Consider the following 17,407-nt stretch of genomic DNA (forward strand, 5'->3'; position numbering starts at 1 on the left):
TAGACTTGAAGGCGCTTGACGCTTGGGAACGGGGCTCGCGTGTCTCGATCCACTCAGGCGGCTTGGCGGGCTTGGCATGGCCCGATTAAGCGCGCGTCAAGCGCCAACACGGGCCAATCAGGAGGGGTCAAACTCAGTCGCTGTGGTTGGTTCGGTACGAGCTTACTTTTTTGTCTGTATTTACCGCCGTTACTCGGGTTACGCGGGACGGCTCTCCTTCTCTCCTTCCTTTTTTTTTTTTCTTTTCAGTTTAGTTTTCGGGTGTGGAACTGGCTCAAGGACGGTGGGTTGTTTCACGCGTGGCCATCTTTTTCGCAGCAGGATCCTCCAGCGCGGCAACAGGATTCGCTGCCTTCGACGGTCATTTCTTGGAGCTTCAACCGGTCCAGTTCTGTGTGGAGAGAGTTTTGGGGAACGTGCATAAACTTAATTTCCACAGACCGCGGGTTTTTGCGGGGTTTCCTGGGCGCTGATTGGCCGGCACTGGCTAATTCATGTACACAAGTCAGTCTCGGCATCAAAAAGGACCATCCAAATCGGAAGGCGGGACTGTGCGGAACCCGAGATGTTTCCTAGTTGGGCAAGTCCGGGTGCTGATTGGGCCGATCGATGATGTCAGCAAAAGTCTTCTTCTCTTTTCTCTTTTTTCCCTTTTTCTCTTTGTGTGTCTTTTGTCTCGTGTCTCGCTCTCTCCCGGTCTTGTCCATTGTCTGGTCTCTTGTTTTTTTTTTAACTCTCTTCAGGACTCACTAAACTTCTCTTCAGACTCCCGTCACAACGGCCGATCGGCGGGTGGCGCTGATTTGGACGCGTCCCATTGCTCGAACACCAAACCCTAATGCCGCCAATCCTGACCTCTCAGCACCCAATCGACTGTCAAACCCTCCCCCAGGGCCGTCTAGATTTGCTGCCCGCTCTTTGGCAAAAGCTCTTCCCTGCACGTGAATCATGGCAACTCCTGTGAAACTCTGCTTTGGGCCTGCAAGTTGCAACTTCGCCCAAGCTTGCCCGTTCGTTCGTCGCTCTCTTTTTGCTTCGTCGATTCGCCATCCCCTCCTCCCCCCATCCCCCAGTCTCTCATGACAAGTAGTTAAAGTGTAAAAAAAAAGAAAAAAAAAAGAAAAAAGGAAAAGAGACGAAGGAGGAGGAATAATTAAAATCTATTCAGCTCCCCAGAATCGTCCATCGTCTGGCTCTTCTTCTCTTATCTTCCAATGCCATCCGCACATTGCTTGGGAGCTTGTCGGCTGGCCTGCTGCTAGAATGTGGCTATAGCAGAAGAGAGGAAAGTGGCGGCCCCCCTCCTTTTTTCTTTTTTTTCTTTTTTCAACTCTGTAATATTTCTTTTTTTGTTTCCCTGACTGCGTCGCATTGCACTCGAGTTCCGTGAACCATGACGAGTCCCGCCTCCGCCTCGCCGTTGCGTGCGACTGAGCTCCAACCCTCCAAGCCATTGCCTCCCAATGGCCGACGGCGCGACAAGGCCCAGCTGTCGTGCATGCTATGCAGGCACAGAAAGTACGGTGCACACTATCTCTCTCCCTACTACCCTACTATCTACTACCTATTGTTTCCTAACACGCTGCTTGTCCCTCGCTACAGGCTGCGATGCGATCGTTCCCAGCCCTGTCAGAATTGCGCGAAGAGGGGTCAGTCATGTATATACGTCAACTCCCCAAGTCAGGCCAAATCGGGACAGACCGGGCGCCAGTACCCGGCCTATCTGAATAGCCTGCACGAACGCATTCGCCACCTCGAGGGCGTGGTCTTGAACCTGGTCAATAACAAGGAGACCGCCCAGGGTCACCCGGGCCTGCCTGAGAGTCAGAGTCAGGATGCCCCGACTGAGCCGCAGGTGGTCGAGTCCGTGGGTCGCCTCAGTATCGAAGACAACGGGACGAGCTATTTTGGGAGCTCGACGTGGCAGGCGATCTTGAACGAGGTGTGATTTCAATGCTCCTCTTTCCTTACTGGGGTTTGCTGCTGCTGCTTTTTGGGTGTTATCGGACGGGAGCTTATCTAACCCTCCCCCGGGCTTTAATAGATCGAGTATATGAAAGATCTTATTCCGGAGAGCACTGACTCTCCTTTCACGGACCGCCCAAGGGACCTCGAGGAAGACGATGGCCTTGATCTACTGATGGAAGCTAGAAAGTATTTTGAACCGGGAGAATTATTCAACAGTGTGCCACCCCGCTCCGTGGTTGACCCGCTGATCTGCCACTTCTTTGAGAATATGGAAATCTCCCCTTGTAAGTTTTCCTTGGATTGTGAAGTTTTGCAGATCCTGAGACTGCGGAGACACCTGACTAACATAACAGTGATCTTGCATTCACCAACGTTCCGGAAAGAAGTGAGGATCAAACCCCAAGCCCAAACTCTCCCCCCCCCCCTTTTCCCGCCTGCAAATTCAACCCAGATGTGCTATCCATAATCTGAGCTTGCTGACCCAAACGTAAGTATGAAAATTTTCGGCGCGACCCTACGACAGCGTCGATCATATGGCTCAGCATGGTGTTTGGCATGATGTCCCTCTCGTCAAGTTTCCTTCTGCTCTCCAACGTTGACCCTGAGCGCGAGGAATCGCTGAGGATGGACGTTCGAGAGTACAGAGAGAGATGCGCCCAGTGTCTCATATCAGGAAATTATACGAAGCCGGGAAAATACAATCTACCGGCCCTGATAATATATCTCGCCTGCGAACGCATGCGCAAGGAGGAATTTGACCACGGTCTTCCCATTCTGTTTGCGATGATCGTCAGCCTGGCCCTGCGCATGGGCTATCACCGTGACGCGAGCCACTATCCCAACCTATCTCCTTTTGCCGGGGAAATACGCCGGCGCCTTTGGGCTGTCGTTGTGCAGCTTGATCAGATGATATCTGTTGCAGTATGAATTTGTGCCGGTTTGAGGGTCGATGAAGGAAAACTGAAAGGGTCTCACAGCTAACCATTGGTGTAGGTGGGCGTTCCCAGATTGATTGATGACTCCAAAACCGACAATTCACCTCCGCGAAACCTCCGTGAGGAAGATTTCTCAGAAGATTCGGCGGAACTACCGCCGCCGAGACCGTTGGCCGATCCTACGGTGGTGACGTACGTGCTCGCCAGGCTAAAGCTTATCAGGTTCCTGGGGAAGACTACCGATCTCGCAAATGCTACTGTTCCACCGCGATACGAGACGGTCCTGGAGTTTGATCGAGAGCTCTCTAATATATACGGACAATTGCCGACATTTTACAAGCTGGGAGAAGGTCCGGATACGCAAGATTCTCTGACGTTCCTTCAGCGACTGTCGTTTGAATCTCTGTATGAACAGGCGCGGTGCACGCTGCATCGGAAATACCTTACTGCACAGGACCCGCGATACGCCTATTCGCGAGAGGCATGCGTGGATGCGGCGATGAACATGCTCGCGCAGCAACGGTACATGCACCGGGAGTGTCAAGCAGGCAAAAAGCTGTTCCCGCAGAGGTGGAAACTTCTTACCTATCTAAACCGTGAGAATCTCTTGGCGGCAATGATTGTTTGCCTCGATGTCGACCAGGCGCTCAGGAACATCGGCGCATCGAGCAATCCAACCGCCCCACTAAGTAATCCAGCTCTGTCCCTGGAGAGTAAGATCCAAGCTTTGGAGCAGTCTTTTGGTATCTGGCAGGAATACCGGTCCATGTCCAAGGAGGCATCGACGGCAGCGCACGTTGTGCAATTAACCATTCGCAAGGCAAAGGCCGTGTGCTCCTCGCGCGATGTTTCTGAAGGTAGTTTCGGGTCTGGAACATCAAACTCTACCAGCCCAGTACAGAGTCTGCAGGGCGAACAGTTTGCTGGCAGCGCCATGGACTATTCAGTAACTACGACGGCGGCGGCGGCAGCGGCGGCAGCAGAGGCAGCGGCAGCACAGTACATGATTGGTATGCCCCATGGCGGTGGCGAGGGGAGCCATCATCAATATGGCGTGATCGGTGAAATACCGGAAAACCAGGCGCAGCAACAACAGCAAGCAGAGCAGCTCCAGTATAGACCCGATGCGATGATGTATCAGCAGCCGGACGCCATGATGGCGCAGGAGACCAGCAGAGGATCGATGGAGGCGATGGCAGCTGCTGCGGCGGCGGCGGGGATGTCGTCCAACCCGGCGTACAAAGTGATGGAGACGATGATCGATGCGCCGGTGCAATTTGGCTGGGTAAGTAAAACTCCCCCTTCTGTTTCTCCTCCTAGTCATATATTGGGTCTATTCTCTTTTTCTTACCTTCCTTGTCCGTGTCTCTTTTTCGATACGATTTAGGGTGCATTTTGGGATCCTCAGTTTCCACGCGATTACACAACGGCGGGCGGTGTTACGGCGGAAGACGTCTGGACGCCCGATAGGAATGGGGGTGGCGTGCCGCCGCCGCCTCCGCCTCCCGCTCCAGGGGGGTCGTCGGGTGGGGCATTGGGGTATCAGGGATGAGAGAGAAAGCCGGAGACCGAACGGTTTCGACACATGCATGCATAAGTCAGAGGAAGATATTGATTCAATGAAAATGCCCTTTCCATACTAGACCCCGATTTGGGTGTTGAAGAGCAAACTTCCGTGTAAACTTTCCAGGTTAAGGCCCACAGGGGTTTGAACCTTCTGTCAGGGATACAGTCAAGCCCCTAAGCACATGGCCCAACAAACAGGACCTTGATAGATTCCTATCATCCCATAATAGGATCCAATAGCAAAGTGAAGACAACGATCAGAAACGTTAATGCTAACCCTTTCCACGCGCCTCTCATGATAGGGCCGGTAGGGGTTGCAGAGTGCCCGTAAAGTAACTACAGAATGCATTGCCAAGGTGCGAACTTTCTCTGCAGGTGAGCATACTGATCCGGTGGGATGAAGATTACAAAGTTGCGTGTCAAGAAGTGAAAGATGCCGGCTTCATCCAGACTGTTCCCAATCGCGCTCCTCCTCCAGATATTGATCCTCTGCGGATCTGGATTCTCTTTTTTTATTTTTCTCAAAACTCATTTACACACCTCCTACTACAAGATATGAGGTTTCCTCGCACATCTCAAAAAAAAAAAAAAAAAAAAAAAAAAAAAAAAAAAAAAAAGAAAAAAGAAAAGATAGAATTATGACATGAATCCATATCTATGCATCGTAAATATAGACTGAAGTGTTGTGTTTTGCATCCCACCTAGTTAACTACATATGCAAGGGGTTGTAATGCAAAGGCGGAGAGAGAGAAAATATTTCGATGCGCGTTTCAGGATCCATTAAAAAAAAGAAACGTAAGAGAGGCTATTTGAGCATCAAACATCTCGCCTACAGATTTACAGCGGTTTATGGGTTACCCTTGTTTGAAATTTGTTTTGAGGATACAAGAACCCCAACTGTTGTTATTCCCATTTTGGGCGACACAGAGAGTGTGAGAGAGAGAGAAAGATGGGTATGTATGTGTATCACTTGGGGGGGGACATGTTCAGCGATGCTCCAACTACAGAGGATAGAGGGAATATGTTGACGGAGGCCTTTTTGTTGGTGGTGAGGTTTGCAAATAGCTATGTACATATATACATACATATGTATACTCTGTATGTTAGAAGGTTGCTTTTACCACGATGTCCGTTTTCGGGTCGATCGAGTTTTCCCTGGCCACCTTGCCTGAACTGATTGCGGACTTTATCGAAGCATATGTCAGTGCTGGGCGTATCGAGAAGCATCTTGAATCCGCCGAGCGAGTCGAGAAGGGTTTCAAGATATGGTTCAGCTTCAGGTGCAAGGGTTGCAAAACAAGAGTCTCCTTGAATTTTAGGACAGACCACGTCAGGTTTGACATCAGGCGCTCTGTACTACCAGCACTAAGTACTCTCCTATCATAGTCTCATTACTCAAACACCCTTCTAGGTTCATGAATGAGTACACGTCTCAAGCCTTAACACAGACATAATGACCTTTCCATAAAGACTTGCAGTCCTTTCCAATCTCAGGATTCCATCGATGAAACAACTCTTTACGGATTCTGTATTTCTTTGTTATAGTTGCACAAGTATCTCGAGCAACTACTTTATGCCACCTCTTGCAAGCACAGGTAGCACCTGACTGGGTTGGTGTTGGGAGACCAGGCCGAGCCACAGAGTTTAATTATTCTCTCCCCCTTCACGAGGACTCGGGTCTAACACACCCTGATGGAGAGGAATAATCACTAGTGGACCTCTTGTCTTGCGGAGTTGGAATTGGAATAATGCTGAAGTTGAAACTTCTGGTCGATGCACACGCGGATCGCTTCTAGATGACGGGCTAATTCAATTCCAATGCATTTACATCTAGCTTTTTCAACAGTGCCCAGTGAGAAAATGACTCCGTCATGGCTTCGTTAGTGATGCTTAAAGTGTTCGAAGTTACAAACTTTTTTCTAGGATGCTGCAGCACCTCGGGTTCTTTAATCTAGACAAAATTATTATACATTGTCTAATTTGCGTTGCAAAGCCCTCAACTTGAAGCTTTGTTACGAAAAGCGGACAACAGCTACGGAGGCGATTCAACCCCCCTGAGCACCAGTGCAATCTAGCCTAGAACGTCTCTTATTTCAAGGGATGAATTTTTGCACATCGAATACAAATTCCATGTGCATCTCTGTACTGGCTCAGGGGATGAGCGCTTCGAGGGAATTAGGGAACACTCCAGCGACACTCTTCTTCCTTTTTATTGAGGCCATGACTGGATTAGGAGCCTTGAAGATCTCATCCAGTTCCTCAAGCTATCGAACGTCAGCCAGTAGCGAATAGCAAACAGACATTCCAGAGGCCCTAGTACTTACGGTCCTATTCTTTGTTTCGACTATTGTGGAGTAAATCACAATGGCTTGTATTGCGTCCCAGACCGCAAAAATGATGTAGGTCCTCCAGGCGATTCTTTCGATACTCACTGGCCAAGCAAACTTGTTCAGTAGCCCAGCTGCGCCTGTTGCAAGACTACTGAATGCCATTCCCTTGGCTCTCATCTCGAAGCTTAGTACCTCAACGGGGTACAACGCTTGCAGTGGTGTGAATCCCACAGCGTAAACGGCGTTGAAAATGAAGAGCATTCCCGAGCGCAGCTTGTCCAGCAGCTTGGTTCTGCTCGTTAGCGAATTTAGATGTTGCAACTGTCATGCCAACCCAAGCGAGGCTGCATCCTATATTGGAGAAGAGAAGCAAGGGGCGGCGTCCAAATTTGTCAACCAGGCTCGCACCAAGAATCGACCAGGCGAATCCCTGACAGTTGTTAATGAGGATGGGATTGTGCTGTGCAACAGTGCCTTTGTATCCTGCTGTATCAAGGACAGCAGACATGAAGTAGGTGATGACGGCTAGACTCGATCAGTTATGTTCAGCATAAAGGCCCTGGGAGAGACTCTGGTTGTACGTACCGTTCCCCATCCACTGAGCAAAAATAGAAATGCAGACGTTGCAATACAGACGATATATCGATGCCTTGTTACGGAACAAAGCACGGTAATCCCACCATCTCTTATCCGCTCCATCTAACTCGAGGTACTCTTCGTACTCGTTAAGCTGCAGTTTAACCCACTCTGAGTCTGGATTTCCATCCCCGTGGAACTTGATCAACATCTCGGTGGCTGCGGTTTGTTTGCCATTGACATAGAGCCAACGAGGTGATTCTGGTAGAAACAGTGCAACGACGACGATGATGCCTGCAAAGAGTACTTGCAGCCAAATTATGATCCTCCAAGGTCCGTTACCGCCAATATCAAGTGCACCTCTCGCCGCACCGGCCGCGATAATCGAACCAGTGAACCTCCATCACGGCCTGATATTAGCATACAATGAAACCAAAAACAGCAAGACTCGGAGTGAAGGGAACGGGCTCCTACCAAAAAGTGTGGTAAATTGCAGTTACCACTCCGCGATATGGCGGATGAGAGATTTCCACCACATACGTTGGCCCGGCAGTAACCGCAATTGATATCCCAAACCCCAGCAAAAACGATCCGCCCATGAAGGACTGAATATTGGTCCCCGCGGTCAATATGGAAGCGATTACCATTCCAGCTCTGCGGCCCCAAGTATCAACAGCTGGCCCGACGAAGGGGAAAGCAGCAACGGCCCCGATCTGGTACATGGCCGTAACAAGGCCAGACCAAAGCCCGGAATTCGAACCACCATAGCAATCCAGGAAATTTTTGTTCGCTAGCAGATTGTTGATCAAAGAGCCATTGTACCCGTCCATTGTGGCACAGAAGCACCCGATAAGGGAGGCAGCGTAGAGCTTGGACCCTATTTTGGTAAAGGCTTTTGGAGGCTCCTTTCCTAAAGCCCTGACGAAGGCATCCTCGGGGCTGCTGCTTGCCATTGACTGGCTTTCAGCCTCGTTAGTCTATAAGGCAGTTAGTATCTGCTGTACTCAGGAGGGTAGAGCAGCACTTCAACTTGCAAGCTCACCGTTTGCTGGGGGTTTTCGACAAGCATGTTGGATAACAGGCAAGTAGTGGCCTCCTGAGATATTGGCAGCTGCTGGAATGGAGGCTAAAAGCATATTGTTTTGCAGAGACAATGGGCCTGCGTCCTGAATATGTATGTCCACTATCGTCCAGAATGGCCAGACCAACTCATCTGGTAGCGCCCACTATTTCTCTCTGGACTTCCAAACGAAATACGAAATACGCTCTCCACTCTCCCCTCTCCACTCTGCACTCTCTCCTCTCTCCTTTGGGCCTTTTGCGCACGATACTTGCTCGTCAAAACCGAACAATTGTCCAATCGGAGAGTCCCCCCACGATCTCGGGACACTGACTCGGGACTACGGTGCGAGATTCCGGGGGTTTGGGTCAGATCTTGCATTCCTGAAGACTTGGTGTTCGTGCTTGTGATATTCAAAAATACCAATCGCTGTTCATGTTCCCAATTGCCCCCATTCGCCCGCGCACTATACTATGGACCTAGTCCGTAGGCCTACATCGATCGACAGGCCTACGTCGACACGGCGGAAATGACCAGCTTCATCACATCGCCTCGCCAGAGGCCCTCAGGAATCGGCACGATGATCGAGAACCCAACGAGTCTGCTGCTCAAACTCTTTTCGTTCATCTCCAGCCAGGTTCTCCAAACCAATTTGCCGTAAATTCCAGAAATAGTCCACTGCTTCCTCAAAATCTTCGTTCGTAGTCCAACCGCTACTATTCACTAGTCCCTCAACCTGATCCCAGAAATCTTGTGTCTCGTTGAACCCTTCTCCATCCACCCAATGTTTGGTGAAGCTCTTCCGGTGAAAAGTGATATGGGCATGGGTGTTCCGAACCAAGTATTGGCCAGTCCCTGTGAGAAATTATTAGTAAGTGGAACAAGGTAACGGAAATATAGCAGTCGTGTGCGCTGCAATGAAGGTGGTGAACATTACTTTTCGAGTTTTATGAGACATTCACGAATGCGAAGGATATCGTCGTCCCAAGAGTTAGCAGCAAAATCGACAAGTTGGCCCAATGACTTTCCAAATGGTTGTCTGATTGCTTTATTGAGCAGTGGGTTGTCTTTGGCCGTCTTCTGTTCATAAAGATACACTTGGATAGACCTAGAGACTTGGTCTCTCACCCGCGATCTCTCATCTTTGTCTAGCTCCTTGAAATTTTCCGGAAGCTTTAACTTTATTTCCCCGTGGTAATCAATTAGTCGGGGGGTACGGGCTTGCAAGATTAAAGGCCCTGCCCAGATAGATTGCCAGTCGATCACACTGGATATTTTGCCTTGATGGACAAAAATATTGCCATCGTGAATATCGGGATGCCAGAGCACCGGACGGACTAGGTCTGGATCGCTTGGGATGAGATAGGAGATTGCAGCGAGATACCTATTGAGCAGTTTGATATGCTCTTCAGGCGACAGTTGAGCTTTTGATTGTTTCAAATAGCCAGGTACTGAGGTTGCGGCGGAGGATGAATATTGGCTGATATACGCTATTTCTCGGTGGGCAATAGCTTCCACATAGTCCCTTGCGGACTTCCCTAATCAAAAGATAAATGAGCTTAGTGTCATAGAAAAAAGACATCCACAGGACAGTCTCGTCCAACTTACAAGGGCCACGGTCTGTCGACAGCTGCGATCTCTCATTCTCCCAGAATTCTCTCAATGCAGTAGGTCCAATCACAAATCTTCGCCTCACGTCGTCTTTAAGGTCGGTCGGGACGTCACTCGACACCTCCGCAGCTTCGCATCCGGGGAAGGAGTCTTCTGCAAAATAGAGCGAACCAAGCCTACACTAGGATGTCAGTCGAATCCTCCAGGTCAAACATATTCCAATCTAAGGGCTCTCGCCGTGCCTCACAAACTGAACGAAACCGAAAGCAGTTTTTGCTCCAGGGCCACGATATCTTCTATGATGATTTTCTTGTCCTCCAATTCCATATCACCCCAAACCTCGGTAAGCTGTCTGCCTTTTGCCTCCTCCATAAGAATATATTCGGAGCCCACAGGGTTTTCAGATGTCGCGCACCAGGTCAAGACCTTGGGTACGGGAATCCCTAGGACAGATCGTGCCTAGGAGCGAATGTGAGAAACCCTGTTTTCTCGGCAGTCGAGTCATTTGGAGGTCATACAAACTCCATAGTTGCCACCTCGGATGCCGTAGTGTATGTTGCTGGGCCAGCGTTCGGGTGAGGTATTCTGGCGATTACCGTCGTCCCATCTTCCATCTGGAGACGAAAAACCTTATTGTAGTTCCCTTCCCCGATTTTGGACATTTTAATGCATTTATTAGTTAAGCCCAGTGTCCGTGCTGCCAGAACTTTCAGTTCGTTGACATCGAACTTTCGATATCGCTGAAGCATTTGCTCCTTCTCTTGCCAGAGCCATCGTCCGGTCGTATACCGGAAAAACTCCTCGTTCTCGTTTTCTCTTGGAGATACGTTGGGACGAAATCTTTCCAAAAAGCTCAGAAGCCTGGACCCCATTGGAGGGCTCTGATAAGACTGCAGGAAGAGACGAGATGGCCGGATATTGGAAACTTGCAGTTTTCGCAGAGTTTGCATAGCAGGTCCTCTGTACTAGTCTTATTCAAATAAGCTAGTCTATGGCATTAAGTAGGAAGTCCAAAGCAAAGAGCAGAATCGACAGGAAATCAATGGCGCCTGGTGGAAGAGCTTGAACAATGATGCAGCCGTTCATGGTCCTTGGGAGATGGTTCCAATGTGGTTTGCTTAGCTTTGGCGGCTCCCGTCGCGTAGGATGTTTTTGCTACTATATTTAACTATCCCATGTTTGTTCTTGAATTTTAATCTCTTTTTTTCTTTCATTTTTTGGAAAAAAAGAAAAAAGAAAAAAAAAAAAAAAAAAAAGGCCGAACTTCTCAAAGACGATCGATATTTAGCGCATGTATGGGAGTGACACAGGTTTGCCAAAGGGGGGTTTAGGCTGGACAAGGGAGGGCGTGCTTTTGTCGGGGATTGTTGCGAACCCCTTTTGTCGGTCGGCCAGGGTGAGCTCCCCTTCCCGTCCTTCCTTGGGGCTCTTTTGCCGAGGATCAAGGGGAGACGAAGCCTCTCGAAAGGCACATGGAAGCAAGCAGGAACGTATGGAGCCATACATTGCCCGGCGACCGGGGTATTTTTCGGGGCTGGTGGCAGCAGCAGCAGCAGCAACAACACTGGTTTTGACATGGGACAGGGAACATGGATGGTTGTGGAGTTTCTTGTCTACGGTTCGCAGAATGTGAGAGAGCAAGAAGGTTTTCCAGGTCCGTGGACGGGTACATGTGGCCTGCCCTTGCGTCCATTATGTACGTGAATACATACATAGATATATGTGGGCGTGTTGTGAATATGCAAAGTGTCCCATTCGCAGGCAGGGGAGGACTGCAGGCCCTACACGCTCAAGTCTCACGCGCTACTATGTTGTGTACTGAACATACATACATGGAATGTTTCCGGAGCACATTACGAATTACACCCTGCATCTCAGCAGTGCGAGGACCCCCCCGGTCAAGCTCGACAGAACCACAGCCTACTGAGTACGGGGTTTAGGCATCAGATCTTTGAACACACTGTTCCGAGTCAGAGCCAAGAAGTACATCTCCAAGCATCCATTCATGCACGAAGTACAGGCGGAAGGCACATTTCTAATCGTTTAGTCGCAATGAATGTCGGCTGCTCGTGTGATTGAAGGTGCCGATCAAGCTATGGTAGCTATTCTAATCTTTGATGACCTCGACGGGAGAATTCGAATGGAAAAGTCTTCCGTAGATGAATTAGCTGATAACCGCTGAACTTACAAACTCAAGCTAACACTGCCTAGTCATGGGGAAAGCCTTTGAAAGGAAATGCAGGCCATTCGTCTTCAATTGCTCGCTACGCATCCGGCCTCCTTTAGGGCTGACGGTGGACGATATCTGCATATCCATGTAGTGTCAAGTGTATAAAGGCAACAAAGGGTGCTTGTGTGACCACAAGACGGGGGTCGAGACTAAATGACTCGGAGAAGGAAGAAGAAGAGATAAGATCAAAGGCGAGAAAGATGCTTTTGGCTGGAGTTTGATCGATTCAAAGAACGGAGCAAGTAGGGGGTCACCGCTGAGCACTGTGCAACTTTGCTTGAGAATGCGGATGTCATTTGGATGTCTTCTCAATAGCAATAGCAATAAAGAAAAAGGAAAAATACCACGAAACCCTGAAAGAAGAAGGCCTAGGAACATGATGACGACGTGAGAAGCGGCCAAATGTTGATCCGAGGCCGGGAGCTGCTGACTGAGCAATGTGATTTTGGCGCAGGAGGCAAATTTACGGTTTTGACCATGTATTTGCTGGGGAAAGTCGATACGGGCTGTACCGCCGGCTCGAGCCCTCCAATCTTCGTCGGCTCATGCGCATGTTTCAGGATATGCGTGTTTGGGGCTGGTGGCAGCATGCATGCAGGGAAGCAGGCAAGAAAGAGAAAAGCAAAACCACCAAAAGGGACAAACGCTCTCAAGTGATTCTGGTTTGTTTGCCTCTTTTTCTGGAAAAGAATGGGGCTCGTATCCGGGTGATCACCTTGGAGAAACTCCACATGCGCCCCCGGAGGTCTGGCGGATGAACCACACAAACGCACGCACGCACTCTTGCTCTCGCTGTCCGTACCTGTACCTTGTGCTCCGTACGGAGTACTCCTCCCGTATATTCCGTCCGCACTCCGTACAGCTTCTTCACATCCTACTGGAATATGCGGGTTGGTTACAGAATCATTCCCTGGGCAGGGTTGGAAGTTTGGAGTCTGGAGTCCGGGCAGTGAGCAGGGAGCTGGGGGCGAAAGAGAACAAGCTCTCCCAACACACATACACACACATACTCCGTACTCTCTCTCTATCTCTGTGCAATCCTGGGTTTAAACGCGGACGGCCAGCTGGCAGATTGCAGAAAAGGGCGGGAAATCACGCGATATAAATAGCAGCCAGTCAGCGTGCGCGGCGTCGCTTAGTGCCGGCATTAGCGTCCACCCGATAAAGGCTTGGCGCACGAGGGCCGGCCAATGAAGGGCGCGGAATGCGATCTTGCACGGCAATTTGCAGGCCCATGAAACGTCGCTAGACCGTAACGGGGCCCAGCGCACGATGGTCCAATTGGCGGTCGGGGCCCGGGGGGGGGGGCATGATATAAATTGGCCAATCAGAGGGTGGCTGCGCGGAGATCCGTCGTATTTGACTCGGCGCCGAGAGTCAGCCAATCGAAAACGCGGAAATTCGTGATTGGGCGGCGGCCAGCTTACCTCAGCCAACGGGTTGCTCCACATCCGGCGCTGCTGATGAATTTTCGCTTTTAATTTTGAGTGTCGAGTTGCAATCTCCCACCGTTCTGGATTTCTTTCTTGTCCCTCTGACTGCTGGGCTACTACTTATATCTATCTTTAGAACGTCCCGCGTCTACCTTTTTTCGAAACCCCCCATTCCATCTCCATCGCCCACCACCACAACCACCACCGCTGCGACCACCGCTGTTTACCAACGCCAACACCACGGCACGTCCCTCCCCGCCGAATCCAAGCTCCTGCTGCTATTACTGGCTTTCTTCTCTCTCTCTCTTTCTCTCTCTCTCTCTCTCTCTCCACGCGATCATCTCCGTCGTTCGGTTGCTTAGGCCTTTGCTTCTATTTTTCCTTTTTCCTTTTTTTTTTTTTGTTTTTTTTTTTTTTTTGTGTCTTTTAATCATCTCGTCCTATCATCTTATCTCCCTCTCCCCCCCACCTCCTTTCTCACAACGCAGCATCGTGCTCCCCAAACCCTCTCTGGAGATTCACTCAAACCCCTCTCCACCTCCAGTATTCCCTAATCATTGTAACCCTGTCTGGCTCTCTCCGTCAACTTTTACAGCTGCTTGACTCCCTTAATTCCTCGCCACTTCCTCTTGCTCGCCACATAAACCCTCGGGTGTCCCTCTTCCAAGCTCTAGTGCATAGGGGACTAGCTACAGAGCTCAAAGGCCTGTTGAGGTCTCGAGGCACGCCAAAGAAGAAGAAGCAAGAAAATGGGCCGAAGAAAGATTGAAATCAAAGCTATCAAGGATGACCGCAATCGATCTGTGTATGTGCCATCCAAAAAACTAAACAAAATTAAAAAAAAAAAAAGGGCCTTGTGCTTCATACGGGTTGCTGACTCTCGGGTTCCTGCTCTCAGAACATTCCTCAAGCGCAAGGGCGGTCTGTTCAAGAAAGCCCACGAGCTCTCCGTTCTCTGCTCCGTCGACGTCACCGTCATCATCTTCGGTCATAATAAGAAGCTCTACGAGTTTTCGTCCGGAGATATCCAAGAGACCTTAGGACGATACCAATACGTGAGCTGCTTTGCTTTTCCTTCTCGACTGCGTTCCCTGCGGGAGTTCGCGCTGACCCTTTAAAATATTTCTTGCAGTATGGCCAGGCACATGAACACAAGGGGCCTGCCGACTTTGCAGGTAAGCAGAACGTTGACGATGACGATGAAGAGGATGTTTCGCCACCACCGGATGAGTCCCAGCCTCAACAACCCCACAACAATGGAATTCCTCCCCAACCGCATCAGCCAGCTTTTCAACATGTAAATCACACTCCGTCCGTGTCTCCTCCCATACCGAACGGCGTCCAATATCATGCACGGAACGCGACCCCTCAGCCCGCCAGTGTCGGCTCGAGGCCTTCGTCTCGGAATACTGTTCCTGCAGTCACTTCCAGTTTGGTTCCTCCACAACATCACCATGCAACACCACCACCTCCTCCTCCTCCCCAATCCCAAAATGGCTATGCATATATGCCGAATGGACCCGTTTATAACCCACAAGCAAACTCCAATATGCCGCAACACCCACCTAGACCAGGACAGTACCAATATGCAAGACCACTCCCCCCGCCGCCACCACCACCATCATCTGTGACACAACACCAAGGACACCCTCCGCCAGCGGCACCTCATCACCCGCCACACCAACACGTGCCGCCCCAAATACCGCAACAACACCACCAGCATCCGCAGCACCCACAGCACCCACAGCACCCACAGCACCCACAACATCCTCAACATCCCCAGCATCCTCAGCATCCTCAGCATTCCCATCCTCATCCTCATGCTCAACACCATCCACATCCACCCGCGCAGCCCCCCCCATTACCTCATCATACGTACCTGCAAGAGCAGCAACGGAGACAATCGATGCCCCCCGCTTTCCCGCAACAAGAACGGCATGGCCCGTCTCACGCTGACCAGCAATTACCTCAGCATCATCCTGAAACGAAGGTCGAGCGTGGGTCGTCTCCGCCCCCAAGACCGCAGCCAACCAAGTCCAGAAGCATATTCACCCCAATTGATGATCGAGGGTCTATCTTAGCTCAGCAATTCGGATTTGCGCCACCCGTCGAATCACCAAAGAGCGAAACACAAGCCATCAAGCATGACTCCGAGAAACTTGGAAAGTCGTCTGCTCCACCACCGAGGGTGCCTACAGCCCCGATTCCCCCGAGATCGCTTCCCAACCCGCAGAGGACACACTCGTTATCTTCAATCCCAGATGTTCCCCCGATGACCAGAAATGACAGCATAACCAGTGTCAAAGAACGACCACGGTTGACGGTCCAGATTCCCAGCGAACATTCCGACACAGGGGAAGGCACAGAGGAATCCGCCCGTGAGTCTGGTGCTAACGGAACTACTCCAGCGAAAGGTGGCTCTGATACAGGACACCCATCGGTCGTGCTTCCTCCACCGTCGCCGTCCGCCAGCGCTTTATTGAGCGCTGGTGCACATGGCCCGCCAAACCCGTTCGCGAGACCACCACCCCCAGGCGCTGTCCCGCAAGGCGGTGCCGCATATAATGGCAACACTAATAACATCGAAACTCCCGTATCTGCCCTACCAAGCCGCTTCGTTTCCGACGCTCTGCTACCGTCGCCGTCGAGTTTCTATCCCGAATGGGGCTTTGGACGAACGGGTCCAGATAGTAATATGTTACCCAGTCCGCTTACGTTCCCGACACCCGTGATGCAGTCTGGCCCGGGACTGGTCAAGGAAGGGGAAGAGCAGGACCGGAAACGGAAAAGTCCCGACAACGGATCTGCCATAGCAGAACCCGTTGGCGCGGGAAAGAGACTCAGAGTTGAGTAATGTCAATGATCTGAAAGAACATTTTTAATTCTTTATATACATATTTACAACGTTCTGTTGTACCTTTTTTTTTTTTTTTTTTTTCTGTTTTCCAACTGCATTTCGCACTTTGAATTGGGTCACATTGGGCCTTATGTTTCACTGGCGTTTTCGGAATTGTTATTCTACGGGTATCGGCGTGGTAATGTCCCTCGTTCTGGTTTTGTTTATTCGGCAAGGAGCTAAGGGTGCATTCCTCTCTGGATGGGTAACTCCCCGCCCGCGGTACAGAGTAATTAGGCACTCTTCGGGGTTACTTGGCACTGGAATATCTCTCTCTGCTCTCATATCTGCTCGCCCCATGTTTTTTCAACGTTGTTCGTGTGAAACTGTACGATCTAAAATTCGTCATTTGGCTTGGGTTATTTTACCTTTTTTTTTTTTTTGCTTTTCTTTCTTTCCTTTTTCCTCCTTCTGTGGATACCATTTTCCTTCGGCGTTCTGAATCATTTTCCATCTTCGACTTACGTGCGATGTCGTTTTCTCTTTTTTTGTTTTAACTATCGGCTTTGTTACGTGCGTCTGGTGGAAAGGGAGGCCTGCACACGAGACATTTTGGCACGCATGTAACTAAACCATCTCTTGGATCGAGATTAAAATAAAAATTGTTTTAAAATCTAATGTCTGATCAACTTCTTGGGATATATATATACATGTATATATACATATTCCCAAATAATTAAAACCCCCATCCGGAGTGCGGGATGTCGAAGCTTCCGCCGACATATTGGCAACCCTCTCTATTCAAGGCCACACGTCAGAAGTCCCGAAGACAACACTTGCGCCCCCCCGAACTTGTACCAAG

At 50.1% G+C, this 17,407-nt stretch overlaps 5 protein-coding genes across 5 annotated transcripts; 3 read left to right on the top strand and 2 right to left on the bottom strand.

Moving 5' to 3' along the window:
• Positions 1-1,393: 1,393 nt before the first annotated feature.
• Positions 1,394-2,434, top strand: D8B26_008180 (uncharacterized protein; the record flags this gene model as incomplete). The annotated part of the gene is made up of 4 exons (XM_003067962.2): positions 1,394-1,518; positions 1,603-1,942; positions 2,045-2,252; positions 2,322-2,434. 4 exons carry the CDS (start codon positions 1,394-1,396, stop codon positions 2,432-2,434), a joined length of 786 nt encoding a protein of 261 aa, XP_003068008.2.
• Positions 2,435-2,511: 77 nt separating this feature from the next.
• D8B26_008181 (uncharacterized protein) lies at positions 2,512-4,455 on the top strand (the record flags this gene model as incomplete). The annotated part of the gene is made up of 3 exons (XM_066125775.1): positions 2,512-2,889; positions 2,962-4,188; positions 4,291-4,455. 3 exons carry the CDS (start codon positions 2,512-2,514, stop codon positions 4,453-4,455), a joined length of 1,770 nt encoding a protein of 589 aa, XP_065981859.1.
• Positions 4,456-6,619: 2,164 nt separating this feature from the next.
• D8B26_008182 (uncharacterized protein) lies at positions 6,620-8,444 on the bottom strand (the record flags this gene model as incomplete). Its single annotated transcript, XM_066125776.1, has 6 exons — positions 6,620-6,733; positions 6,794-7,084; positions 7,134-7,324; positions 7,385-7,773; positions 7,850-8,352; positions 8,418-8,444. 6 exons carry the CDS (start codon positions 8,442-8,444, stop codon positions 6,620-6,622), a joined length of 1,515 nt encoding a protein of 504 aa, XP_065981860.1.
• An 84-nt stretch (positions 8,445-8,528) lies between these two features.
• On the bottom strand, positions 8,529-10,996 carry AIM9_9 (Phosphotransferase enzyme; the record flags this gene model as incomplete). The annotated part of the gene is made up of 5 exons (XM_003067964.2): positions 8,529-9,290; positions 9,373-9,973; positions 10,044-10,222; positions 10,294-10,505; positions 10,565-10,996. The coding sequence occupies 5 exons, from the start codon at positions 10,994-10,996 to the stop codon at positions 9,167-9,169; spliced, it is 1,548 nt and encodes a 515-aa protein (XP_003068010.2). The 3' UTR covers positions 8,529-9,166.
• Positions 10,997-13,884: 2,888 nt separating this feature from the next.
• D8B26_008184 (uncharacterized protein) lies at positions 13,885-16,563 on the top strand (the record flags this gene model as incomplete). The annotated part of the gene is made up of 3 exons (XM_003067965.2): positions 13,885-14,514; positions 14,608-14,764; positions 14,842-16,563. Exons 1-3 carry the CDS (start codon positions 14,459-14,461, stop codon positions 16,561-16,563), a joined length of 1,935 nt encoding a protein of 644 aa, XP_003068011.2. The 5' UTR covers positions 13,885-14,458.
• Positions 16,564-17,407: the final 844 nt, after the last annotated feature.

Source organism: Coccidioides posadasii, chromosome 5, assembly GCF_018416015.2.
Source record: "Coccidioides posadasii str. Silveira chromosome 5, complete sequence".
NCBI lineage: Eukaryota > Fungi > Ascomycota > Eurotiomycetes > Onygenales > Onygenaceae > Coccidioides > Coccidioides posadasii.